This window comes from Colobus angolensis, unplaced genomic scaffold, assembly GCF_000951035.1.
Source record: "Colobus angolensis palliatus isolate OR3802 unplaced genomic scaffold, Cang.pa_1.0 Scaffold90, whole genome shotgun sequence".
NCBI classification, from domain to species: Eukaryota; Metazoa; Chordata; class Mammalia; order Primates; family Cercopithecidae; genus Colobus; species Colobus angolensis.
The window spans coordinates 1,041,347-1,054,713 of NW_012122932.1; the positions used below are offsets into that span (position 1 = coordinate 1,041,347).

General features: G+C 40.4%; 1 protein-coding gene across 9 annotated transcripts in view; it reads right to left on the minus strand.

Annotated features, from left to right (window-relative positions):
- The window catches only part of PPP2R2B (protein phosphatase 2, regulatory subunit B, beta), a 499,553-nt gene that overhangs the window by 304,587 nt on the left and 181,599 nt on the right, over nucleotides 1–13,367 (minus strand). Inside the window, exon 1 of one of the 9 annotated variants that reach the window (XM_011931489.1) lies at nucleotides 240–631. The exons of 7 other annotated variants lie outside the window; for them this stretch is intronic. Coding sequence is in view for 1 of the 2 variants with exons in the window: in XM_011931483.1 (XP_011786873.1) it covers nucleotides 130–320 (191 nt within the window). In the remaining variant the exon portion in view is untranslated. Of the gene's footprint in view, nucleotides 1–129; nucleotides 632–13,367 lie in introns of those variants that run through there. One more of the 9 variants, XM_011931483.1, reaches the window with a different exon arrangement.

The following is a 13,367-nucleotide window of genomic DNA, read 5'->3' on the forward strand; positions in this document are numbered from 1 at the left end:
GTTGGCAGCCGCTCCAAAATGCAAAAAAGATCCCTCCTCCCCCTGGGAGAGCGGGCAGCCGCGACAAAATGGTGCCTTTCTGGACCCGAGCTGCAGTGGCGAGATGGCAGGGACAGGATTCAGGCTTGCCTGGCCGGAATGAGGGTGCTGGTCCCACGGGAGGGCGGCTCCGGCAGGCGGGCGTAGGGAAGCTGGCGGGGAGCTGGGCAGGGCGCTGCGGCCGGCGCCAGCGCACTCACCCTCACACCCACACGCGCGCACTCGCAGCTGCTGCTGCTGCTGCTGCTGCTGCTGCAGGAGGCTGGAGGCGGCTGGTGCATTAAAGGCGAGGCTCCTCCCAACCGCGTCAGCAGCCCCAGGACTCTTTCCCAGCAGCGGTGGTGGCCGAGGCAGAGGCTGCGGTTGCTCTTTACTGCAGTGGGGCGCATGCAGCCGCGAATCGGCACCTGGGCAGCAAGCGACTAGCTTGCAGGTTCAGGTGGAATGCACAGACGCGCTCTTCCAACCTCCTCCCCTCTCTCGCCACTCAGCTAAGGGCTGCATTTACGCTAGCACCCAGAGCCCTTAGCTCACTGCCTTTCTCCGGACGCTTGCACTTGAGGACAGAAAAGAGAAGTAGATTCCTTTGGATAGTCAGGAAGTCTACATCCAGGTCCCTTTTCCTCACCCTTATATGATGCATGTGGTCCCTTGGTGAATTTAAAGGGCGAGGTTTGGGGCTCGAAGCTTCAGAAAGAGAGGAGAGAGTGGAAAGGGCCGCTCAGAGCCTCTCTTAAGCCCTCTACTAGGAACAGGAGGGAGAGCAGGGGCCAGAACTTTGCAACTGCTTCCCCCATTCCTTAAGAGTCAAAATATCTTCTAACTATAGGAGGCTGGTGTTCAATAAAGCATCTGTGTCTACACAGGTGAAGGAAAGCACGAGACTAGTAAACAGGGTCAGTCTGAAAAAGTCCACTCTCCCTTGCCCTTTGCACTTCGTTTTGGACAAACTATTGCAGCCCCTCCATTAGGTTTTGCTTGTGCAGGAACACCTTCTATTTGCTCTTAGCGTGGAAGGTACACTGAAGCACAGGAACATAAGCATAAGAGCCCTGTGCCCACAGAGAGCCACTGCTACCCTGGGGGAATTTTGGGAATCCAATTAATACAGAAAAGAGACCTGTCTTCCTACTTCAACTAGGAAGAAAATAAAGAATTCCCTCCCCACCCATGTTTTCCCAAATTTCAAACTCTACTTTTGCAAGAAAATGAGAACATTATTGTTATGAAACAACCAAAAACACTTAATGCAGCAACTCAAATAATTAGAAAGCTAATTTGGAAAAGACATCAACCCTAATCACTAGAAAGCCAATTTGGAAACGACATTTCCTAGGTTTCATCTTGTAGAAGGTATTCATTTCAATGGGTATCACTGTAGGGAGAGACATCAGCAAACGTCTTGCTCAGTTAAGCTCCACAAGTTTAGCTAGATGGGCCCAGAGGGACCTATGAGTTAATTATATACATACAATGCTTCAGCTAACACAATTTAGAAAGTATTTGAAGTTCAAAAAAATGGAAAAACAAGTCCTTAACTGAGGTTGGGAATTGTCATTAGATTTCCATGCAGTATGGATACTTCTGGTAGATAGAAAATTACTTTGTCCTCATCTCCAGAAAGTGACTGCATATCCCTTAGGAGAAAAGAGCAGAAATGTTCCTTGACATTGTGTGTGTGTGTGTGTGTGTGTGTGTGTGTTTTGGGGGAGGGGGCGGGGGGGAGTTCAGTTCAACTTTCAATAGATTCCATTTTATTTTCATCTGGTGGTTAAGGCTTATGCACTTGTTTGTTCAAAATCCACATTTAAAATTTTAGTAACAGGTGAAGACGGGTACAAGTTGATTTAATCCACTTTAGTACCCAGTTGTCCTGGCTGGTTCTTCCATGGGATGAGCTGTATCTATCACCAAGGTTCCAACATCTAGTCCTTTTGTAGTTACACATTGCAGCTTCTCTTGGATATTGGTGCAATTTGGAGTAGGAGCAGAGTGGGGAAAAGCTATGCTCATCTCTTAGTGAATCAAAATGATGAGAAGACATTGTGCCTTCAGTTGGAACAATCTTAAATTGTTTCAGGAGGCCTTGGAATAGTATTTGGGAAAATTTCTCCCTTGTCTTTCTGAATCATGAGCTAGATTGAGACAGAGCTGTGTGATGAATCAGGTAGGCCCAGGCTCATTGGCCAGGCTGTGCTTGAGGAATTTTCCACTATAACCAATGGGGAAAATGTCCCTTCCACAGATCAAGCCTCTGGATTTATTCATTTTTTTTTCACATATCCTGCAAAATTTCTCCTGCATTTATTCAACAGTCCAGGCATTTTTCCTAAGACACAAGTTCTGAGAAGGCAAATTGGATAGGTCTCCATTGTTTAAGTAGATTTCAAGGTTTCCATTTGGTCAACTACTCTTTTCTAATATGAGAGAACTAGCTCATCCACCCAAAACCAAGGGGGAAAAAGCTGTTGTTGGCTCTGTGCCTTAACACAATGACATGTGGGGAAGAAGGTAAGGGAGTGAGAAGAGCCCTGTGCACCACTGTAGAGACGGGGGTGTGGGGGAGAGTGGGGGAGATGGGAGTAGGCTGCAGAGATCAGTCTCCAAAAGACTCACTGGCCACTTCTCTATTCCTCTAAAATGTCAAGTTCTTTCCAATAGTGGTGAGCATTTCCACATGCTATGTTCTATGCCACTTCCTCACATCTTGGCATTCAGCCTCTCAACTGTCCTTGCATCACTGAGGCCTTCCCTGACCACACCACAGTCCCGACCTCTGGTGTTTTCTGTGTTCACAGTTTTTTTTGGCCTTTTTCATGACCCACAGCGTTATAATATTTGTTTACTTATTATTGTTGGCCATTTTCACTAGATCTTTTACTTTTGTTTTCTTATTTTATTTTATTTGTTTTTTTGAGACAGAGTCTCGCTCTGTCACCCAGGCTGGAGTGCAGTGATACGATCTTGGCTCACTGCAACGTCTGCCTCCTGGGTTCAAGCGAGTCTTGTGCCTCAGACTCCCGAGTAGCTGGGACTACAGGCGTGCACCACCAGGCCCAGCTAATTTTTGTACTTTCAGTAGAGATGGGGTTTCACCATGTTTGCCAGGCTGGTCTCAAACTCCTGACCTCAGTGATCCACCTGATTCAGCCTTTCAAAGTGCTGGGATTACTGGCGTGAGCCACCATGCCCGACCTCACTAGATCTTTTCTGTTGACTAACTGGAACTTAGTAGATGCTTAATTATTTTTGTTGGAGACAAACATTTCTTAAACAAATGAATAAATTGCTGAATATCCTACTTAAATATTTAGGTTTCATGCCTCTAACCCCCATATTAAAATTATCTGTTGTGAGCTGGAAATTTTCTAGCTCATAAGCTGTATTCCTATTGAAATTGTATGCATATACACGATCAAAATTTACCAAGCACTTATGTAAAGAATTATTCTGGCCAGGCGCGGAGGCTCACATCTGTAATCTCAGCACTTTGGGAGGCCGAGTCGGGTGGATTATGAGGTCAGGAGATCGAGGCCATCCTGGCTAACATGGTGAAACCCCGTCTATACTAAAAATACAAAAATATAGCCAGGCGTGGTGTCATGTACCTGTAGTCCCAGCTATTTGGGAGGCTGAGGCAGGAGAATTGCTTGAACCCGGGAGGCAGAGGTTGCAGTGAGCCGACATTGCACCACTGCATTCCAGCCTGGGAGACAGAGCAAGACTCCTTCTCGAGAAAAAAAAAAAAAAAAAAAAAAAAAAATTGTTCTAGGTGCCAAGGATATAGATTTATATAAAACAGAGTTTTTTTTCTTCTTAGAACTTAAATTCTATCATCTAATTTTAATAACATGAGCTTTCTTATAAATACAGCAAATGCATTCTGTATCAACAGACTATAGCGCAATGTTAAGTGCCAAGGCTCCAATATCATTCTCTGTCACTTATTTGTGTGTTCTCAAGCAAGTTACAAGATCTCCCTAAACTGTGGTTTTCTTATCTATAAATTAGGAAAATGAATAGCATTTATTTCATAGAGTTATTACAAGGATTAAATGAGATAATATGTGGAAAAAATACATTGCTATTACTTTGAGTATTTGCTTTCATCATCATCACCACCACCAGTGCTCAGCAAATGTGCAAGTACTTAACTATGTCAGACACTGGGATAGGATCAGAGATTCAGCAACATCAGTGTATAAGATGTAGTCAGTCTCTGATGTCATGGAACTTAGTGTCTAACTTACAGTTCATGTAAAAGGGGCCATAGTCTTCAAAGGAGGCAGCAGAGGGAACTCTGAAAGACTGACATATTTCAGGCTTATACTTTACATAGAAAAGGCCAATTACAATTACACAGCTTTCTTAAGTTACCCAGCTCAGTATGACAGCATGTGGACACATTTTTTTTTTTAACCACCCTTGTCATGGTCCCCTCCCCCAACACTCAACATACCCACTTATCCTTCCTTAGGCTAATGCTTCCTACACGGGAACCTTTTAGGTCACTCTGTCCAATTAGCACATTAAATAGCTACAATTTTATTAAAACCTTTGACCTAAGCCAGTCTGGAGATTCTTAATAGAGGCTTTAGGTGTCAGACAGTCCTGGTTTGTGTCCCAGCTCAGGCATTTATAAATTTCATGACCTTTGGTGAGTAATTTAACATCTCTGAACCTCTGTAGTTGCAAAATGGAGGAAAACAATAGTTGCTACTTCACAGGGTTGTTGGGTAGCTTCAGAGGCAACCAAAGTGCTTAGTCCAGGTTTGGCTCAGAGCCAGTCTTCACTAAAATGACCCTTCTTCCTCCTGCAGTACTTCATGAGATCTCCCATTTGCAGAGAATTGGAGAGATGCACTCCAACTCAATTGTTCATGTGAACAGAAATGACCTAGAAACCTCAGTTTTACTGCCTATCAATCTGTCTTAATGAACAACTAGAAACTGGATATATGAAATTTTATCATCTTGCAAAAAGTCCTTTATAAACCATGAAGTCTTATGCAAATGAAAGAAATCAGGATTATCTTCTCTTGACTTTGACATTATGTATGTGCAGACCTAGTCACATTTCTCTATTGTGGAATCATATGGAATTTCTCTCTATGATCACTAAGCACCAATTGCACAACTCTCTAAGGTGGTTTACGTGCTGACTGTCCAGAGAATGACCTCTTGAATTTCTAGCAAGTTTGCAATTCCTGTTTGTGCATGCTACAACATGTAATACCACATAAGTGATCCTTTAATGTGGCATTTAACCTGGGAAAAGAAAACAAAACCTCTTGTCCTCAAAATGTCGTATTTATTCTAGACTCTGGACTCTTAATGGATTTTACCATGTAAATGTTTCTGCAACTGAAATTCAAGTACAAAAACTTATGAAAATACACAGTGGTACACTGAAGCTGGTAGGTACTGGCTATTGAGAGCTGATTTTGCTGATCACGCACATCTCTTTCTAGTTCTGCTTTGAGAGACATCATGTTCGTAGCTTAACATCAGAAATCTGCCATATTTACATAATGGAAATTTAAAAAAAAAAACACTATGTAAATTCAGGGTTTTTTTTGAGAGCCAGTTGTTAAACATTTACCAGTCTAGCAGTAGAAACACATTACTTGCTGATATACTTTCCCCTTATCTCTGTTATCTGTACAAAGTCCTCTCCAATTTCTGTATAATAAATCTCCCAAGTTGTGTCAGTTCCAGAGCATTCCAGCATTCAACCAAACTTCTGCCATAATGTTAAATAACTCTTGAAATCCTACCTATCCCTGAAGGTTTCCCATATCCATCAGAGGAAATTTGATGCCTTTGCCTGATCCTTTCCAGGCTGGTTATGAAATTACCATGGTAGACTTGTGAGTGATTGCTTTTATAAGGGTCCTAGACCTAACAATGTAGAACTGTTTGACCATGCCCATTCTCAAGGAATCACTCCTTTTGACTATTCAGGTTCTATTGTGACCCTACTCTTGTCCTTGATTTGCCTCAATACTAAGGAAAAATATCCACTGTGCATGATTTCATTGACAGCTGTTTTACTTGTCTAGTTAGGATATTGATGTAATGGGAAAAATGTTACAAAACTCAAGAGTCTAGATCTGAGAGCATGAGATAAAATATCTTCTTGTACCTCTTATCATTCATTGGTTTTAGAGTTAAATTTAGGTTGTCCTGTGCAAGAAAGTTTTAGTTTACAGTGTATTTGTTATGTATAGGGTGAGGATTTCCAAAACCAGTTTAGCAACACTCCAGGGACATACTTAGTACCTGATTACATTGCTCAAAGTAAAATTGTAGTATAATTTAAACAAGAATAAGTATTGGGAAATGTCTTTCAAACCTTTATAAAATATACCAAGAAATAACACTTTACAGAATTTATTCTAAGAAAATAGCCATGGATGTGGGCAAAAATTTAGCCATAAAATTATTTCTAAAGAACATTGCTTATAATCATGAAAAACTGGAAACAACTCAAATGCCCAACAAAATAATTTGTTAGGCAAATTATAATGAGTTCATATAATCAAAAATTATTGATTCAGTCATATAATAATAATAGCTAACATTGAGCATTTCTTATGTACTAGGCACTGTGGTAAGGGCTTTACTTGCATTGTCTCATTTTATTCTAACAACAGCCTCTATATAGTAAGTATCATCTCCATTTCACTGAGGCTAATAGAGGTAAATAATATACCCGAAGTCAGACAGATGAGAGCCTGGCTCTGCCCCATGATCTGTCTCTACAGCCCATGCTCTTAACCACTGCGATTTGAGCTATTGTGAGTGTGTGTGTGTGTGTGCGTGTGTGTGTGCATGCGCGTGCGCATGTGTGTCTATTGCAGGGAGTTTAGGTCACAACAGAATCACCTGGAGGTCTCTTTCCAAAGCACTCACCACTAGACTCTTACTTGTCTCTCTTAGGGATGAATATTCTCTCAGTTGAAAATCACCACAATTGTGTTGGTGAGGATGTGGCAAAAATCAGAACCCTCAAATCCTACATTGCTTGTGGGATTGTATAATAGTGCAGCCACAAATAGTTTGCTAGTTCTTCAAAATTATAAGCACAGTTACCATATGACCCAGCAATTTCACTTCTATGCATATATTGAAGAGGATTGAAAGCAAGTGTTCACACCAAAACTTGAACACAAATGTTCATGTAGTAGCATTATTTATAAAATAGCCAAAAAGTGGAAACAACCCAAAATGTCCATCAACTGATAAATGGATAAACAAAAACTTATATGTCCATACAATAGAATATTATTCAGCTATAAAAAGGAATGAACTATTGAAACACGCCACAACACAGATGAAACTTGAAAACATCATGCTAAGTGAAAGACACCAGACACAGAAGATCACATATTGTATGATTCCATTTCTGTGAAACGTTCAGAATAGACAACTGCTTAGATAGAGAAAGTAGATTGATTAGTGGTTGCCAGGGACTGAGGGTAAAAAAGAAAGGATGCAAGTGACTGCTAAAGGGTTCAGGATTTCTTTTGGGGGTGTTGAAAATGTTCTAAAATTAGGTAGGGGTGGCCGGGTGCGGTGGCTCACGCCTGTAATCCCAACACTTTGGGAGGCCGAGGCGGGCAGATCACGAGGTCAGGAGATTGAGACCACCCTGGCTAACACGGTGAAACCTCATCTCTACTAAAAATACAAAAACATTAGCGGAGCGTGGTGGCGGGCGCCTGTAGTCCCAGGTACTCAGGAGGCTGAGGCAGGAGAATGGCGTGAGCCCAGGAGGCGGAGCTTGCAGTGAGCCCAGATTGCGCCACTGCACCCCAGCCTGGGCGACAGAAAGAGACTCTGTCTCAAATAAACAAACAAATAAATAAAAATAAAAATAAAATAAAATAAATTTGAGGCAATAGCTACACAACTCTGAAGATAATTGAAAACCTCTGAATTGTATAGTTTAAAAGTTTGAATCTTATGGCATGTGAGTTAGATATCAACAAAGCTGTTATTAAAGATTAAAAAATCATCACTATCACAAACCACTGTTGCTTATAGGGAGTATGGAGTATGCTATATCCTTAAGGTATGGTAGTGCAGAAACGCTTAAAAGTAGGGACAAAGATAGATGTTCGCGATGTTTAAAAAGTCATAAACCAAAATAAGCCAACTGCTACAATTTTTTGGTTAAAAAATGTGCATATGCTAAAAGGAATGTATCAAAATATTAGCAATGGTTATGTGTAGTTTTCTTTTGTGTTCATATTTCTGTTAAAAACATTTTTAGAACATGCATCATTTTATTTTATTTTGTTTTATTTTTTTATTTTATTTTATTTTATTTTATTTTATTTTATTTTATTTTATTTATTTTATTTTATTTTATTTTTGGAGATGGAGTCTCGCTCTACTGCCCGGGGTGGAGTGCAGTGGCGCGATCTCGGCTCACTGTAAGCTGTGCCTTCCCGGGTTCACGCCATTTTCCTGCCTCAGCCTCCCGAGTAGCTGGGACTACAGGCGACTGCCACCAGGCCCAGCTAATTTTTTTTTTTTTACTTTGAGTAGAGACAGGGTTTCACCTTGTTAGACAGGATGGTCTGGATCTCCTGACCTCGTGATCCGCCTGCCTTGGCCTCCCAAAGTGCTGGGATTACAGGCGTGAGCCATCATTTTAGATTTTTTAGATTATCATTTTAAACTTAGTAAAAAAAAAAAATAAGTATTTTTTAATTCCATGAAATACTTTTTAGGATGAAACTTGTATACAAAAGATTAAACCATTTTCTTCACACCAGGAAGTCAAGAGACACATGAAACAATAGAACAGCTCTGTGCAATAGAAATATAATGCAAACCACATTTCTAATTGTAAATTTTCTAGTTTCCACATTAAAAAGTGAGGAACAAACTGATGAAATTCATTTTAATATATTTGTATTTGAATTTTTTGAAGATAAAATTATCTTATTTAATCTGTCAAAATATATTTTCAATATATAACCAATATAGAATTACTAATGACATATCTAAATTCTTTTCTTATGCCAAATCTTTGAAATCTGATGTTTTACACTAAAAGACCTCTCAAAACTAGCTACATTTCTAGGGGTTGGCAACCACAGTTACTATATTGGACAGCAGAGGTACAATGGAACTATTTCAAAATTTTTATTCCATTTGCAGAAAAGTTTTAATGTGTTCTTTAAAAAATAGTTTTATCAGGCCGGGCGCGGTGGCTCAAGCTTGTAATCCCAGCACTGTGGGAGGCCGAGACGGGCAGATCACGAGGTCAGGAAATCGAGACCATCCTGGCTAACACGGTGAAACCCCATCTCTACTAAAAAAATACAAAATACAAAAAACTAGCCGGGTGAGGTGGCGGGCACCTGTAGTCCCAGCTACTCGGGAGGCTGAGGCAGGAGAATGGCCTAAACCCGGGAGGCGGAGCTTGCAGTGAGCTGAGATCCGGCCACTGCACTCCAGCCCGGGCGACAGAGCGAGACTCCGCCTCAAAAAAAAAAAAAAAAAAAAGATGATTAATGAAAAAATAGTTTTATCTACTAGGACCTTGAATGTAATGCTAAAACTGAACTAAATAACATTAATCTGACGAGACTCAGAACTATTTAAAGTTATACAAACTGAAGATGAAAATATATATAGACATACCTATATATATATTATACAGAATAGCAATTTTTGAATCCAATCTGCATTTCCCCCTAAAACTAGTAAGCTGAATAAATAAAATACAAAAAGACCAGGATTCTAATAATAAGATGATACCATATAACAAACTCAGACAAGAAAGATGTAATATATTCATCCATCACTGTAATAGTTACCATCCTAATAGGTCAACTATTTAGTTCAACACCTATGTCTTCAATTCCAGCTAAGAGAAGAAGCCAAATAGCCAGATGTCACTGCCAAAAAGGGAACTTTCATATCTGAGCATCTGGACACTATTATAACCAATGAAGGTGGAGAAATTTAAAGGTATAGTTGGTAGGCATCTAGTAGAGAACCATTAGTAGTCTTTTAGATTGTACTGGTGAGTAGAATGTTGTGGTCACATGATCAGTGGATTAAATTTCTGAGGACTTATTGAATTAGATATTCCATTGTCTTTAACTCATACATGCAAACAGTTTGTTTTGTATGCAACTGAGCACTCTCTCCTTCCTAATACAGTTTCTTCACTGATTCCTGGGCACTGCTCTCTCTTTATTCTCCTACTGCCTCAGTGTACACTCCTCAGGCTCATTTGGTAGCTCCTCACTGCTGTGACCTCTAAACGTGTAACTACCCTAGAGTTCAAAGTTCAAAGTCCACAGTCCCACAGCTTACCACTCACATAACAACAAAACCCTAAATCTGAACTTTAAGCATAAACCTCTCCCCAGACTCCAGAACAATATCACCAGCAGCCAAGCTGATATTTCACGGGGCATCTACAAGGCATCTCAACCCCTAATTCTGCCCCACGATACCCTGTCCCACCCTCCTGTTCCTTCATTCCAGTCTCTCATTCCCATCTTTTCAATCCTGCCTGCTCTAACTTTGAAATATGTCCAGAATCAACCACTTCTCACCATCTCCACTGCTGCTACCATGCTCCAACTATCATCCTATCTCACCAAGATTATTTCAATAGATTCGAACCAGTCTCTGATCCTCCTTCACCCCCAACTCCTACAGAGAAGTTTCCAAGCAGCAGGCAGAATGGTCCTCTTAAATGCAAATCACTTCATGTCACTTCTGCTCAAAGCCTTTTATTGGCTTCCTACACATGCAGACTAAAACTTTCTTAAAATGCTGGAAAGATTTAACTCCAGCTATAGCTCTTTTTTTTTTTTTTTTTTTTTTTTTACTTATCACCTGCAGCACCACCAAATTTCACCTCTCCTCCCAACACCACCACTCCCTATAGACATGGAAGGAAGACAGGACAGGAAGACAGGAGAACATTCCCATTCCAAGACCTTTGCATCTTATGTTCCCTCTCTTTCAGACACAAGCATAGCTCAGTGCTTTACTTCTTCAGGTGTCTGTTCCAGTATCAACTTCACTGGGATACCTTTCTCGACTACTCTGTATAAAATAAATTAGCACCTCCATCTCTGTCCATCACTCTCTATCCCCATATTGCAACTAGACTGTATATATTTATTTGGTTTTGGTTATTACACCAGTAGAACATAATTTCCAGGGAGACAGGAACTATTTTGTTCCCTGCTTTATCTGCAGTACCTGGAACAGTGCCTGGCACTACTAGTTATGCTAATATATCTTTTGAAAGAGTAAAAGAGTGAATATGTGTTTGCTTAATAATAAGGATGAATCATGAGGGAAAATTAATGAACAACAAACCTAGGATGCTTATGTAGTAAAAGATTTACCCTTGCCCGAAGAGAGGCCTGGGTTTTGCCCTAGGCTTCTTGGAGGAAATCTGTATCATATATGACAGCAATGTCTTTGTTTAGGGTAAGGACTGACTCCAGTGGAACTTAGGGTGGGGGTGGCAATACCAGAATGACCATGTGACTTAGGGTGGAAGCTTTGGGTCACATGGTTATCAGGGGACCTGAACACTAAGTTCAATCATGTATATAATAAATGAGTTCATCATGTCTACCTAATCAAGCTCCAATAAAAACTCTAAATACAAGGCTCAGATAAGTTTCTTTGGTTGACAATACTTTATGCATATTGTCACATGGCAGGAGGATAATGGCAGGGAGGTAATGCATGAGGTCAGTGGCAAGAGGGTAATGCACCCTGAAGACAATTGAAACTTTGCAATTGGAACTCTCCCAGGCTCTTCCCTATGCATCTCTTTCTTTGGTTGATTTTAATCTGTATCGTTTCCCTATAAGTCATAACCTTGAGTATAATCACTTTCAGTGAGTTCTGTGAACTCTTCTAGTGAATTATCAAAACTGGGAATAGTTTTAGAAACCCTCTGAATTTGTAATTGGTGCCAGAAGTTAGGGCAGTTTTGAGGATTCTACCCTCAAACTTAGCAGTTGTCTAACTCCAGGCAGTGCTAATCATACATCTGGCAAAGTTGAAGCTAAAAAGTGGGCTTAGAGAGCATTAGGTCTAGCCCATCATTTTGTTGATGAGGAAAGCCTAGAGAAAAGATGCAACTTGCCCAGATTACTTGGTAATTTGGTGACAGACGAGCATGAGACTTGGTGTCCTGAATCCCATGATCACATCTGCACACACACAATGGCTCTTCTTAACTTTTGTTTTGTGGCATATGCACCCCTTTTTCTTAAGAAGGTTAATACAAATTTATCGGATAATTAAGTTGGCTTAACTTTCCAGTATTCTAAGGTCAGTGTCAAGGGGAGAAATTACCACTGTCTTTCAAATTACCAGTGTCTTTCAAAAGACACTAGGGCCAGCCCTGGACAAAATTGTGAAGTAACACAGTTCCTCTTTTCTCCCTTGCCTCTGCTTTTAAGCCCTGTGATGGGCCAGGGAAATGCTGCAGGAGGAGCTGTATCAGTCCTCCTGAGCCACAGCTGTAGATGTCCGGGTAGAAAGCCTTTATGCTCAGTTCTATTATCTTTAACTGGTTCTATTATCCTTCACCTACACCATCATGGTCTGCCACACTCTCCTTCTTTGGAGGAAATCTGAAAAGTATAGGCAGCTTCAGAAGCTTTAGGACATAGCACATGGTAAACTTAGTTCATCATGTGGGAAACATGTTGACAAATTCAAGGCATTATGCAAAGAAGGTTGTCATTCTGGCCATTACTGTACTAGTGTGATAAATTACAGAAGCCAGAATTCAAGAGTTAGATGGACCTTGAACTTGTAAGCAAGGTTGTATATATTTTAAAACTCAATAAATATTTATGGAATAAATATAGAGTGAAAATAATGATATTAAACATCCCACAAATAGAGACCTTTGCAATTTACATTTGGCATCTGACAGCCCTACAAGGACTGAACAAAGGATGAAAATCCAAGTTCATAAATTTACATTTGAAAAGTAGCATAGGCCCTGAGCCCTGACTTAACATTTTAGGATCATAGATCCTTTTGAGAATTTAATGATGGTTTTCAAATCTCTCCCCAGGAAAACAACAACAGCAACATAGTTTAGAGCACTTCCTGCTTCCAAATGCTGACTCATTATGTCTATTTCACAGATAGGAAGAAGAAGAGAGAGAGAGAGAGAAATAAATAAGGCCTGGGTCCAAAGAAAGGTACAAAGTTGAGTGCAAGTTTAGAATTACAGTGCTCTCATGTCCCCAGCATATTTTTTCGTACAGAATACAAGTGGCTCTTACAGATACAGCACTTAACTGGTA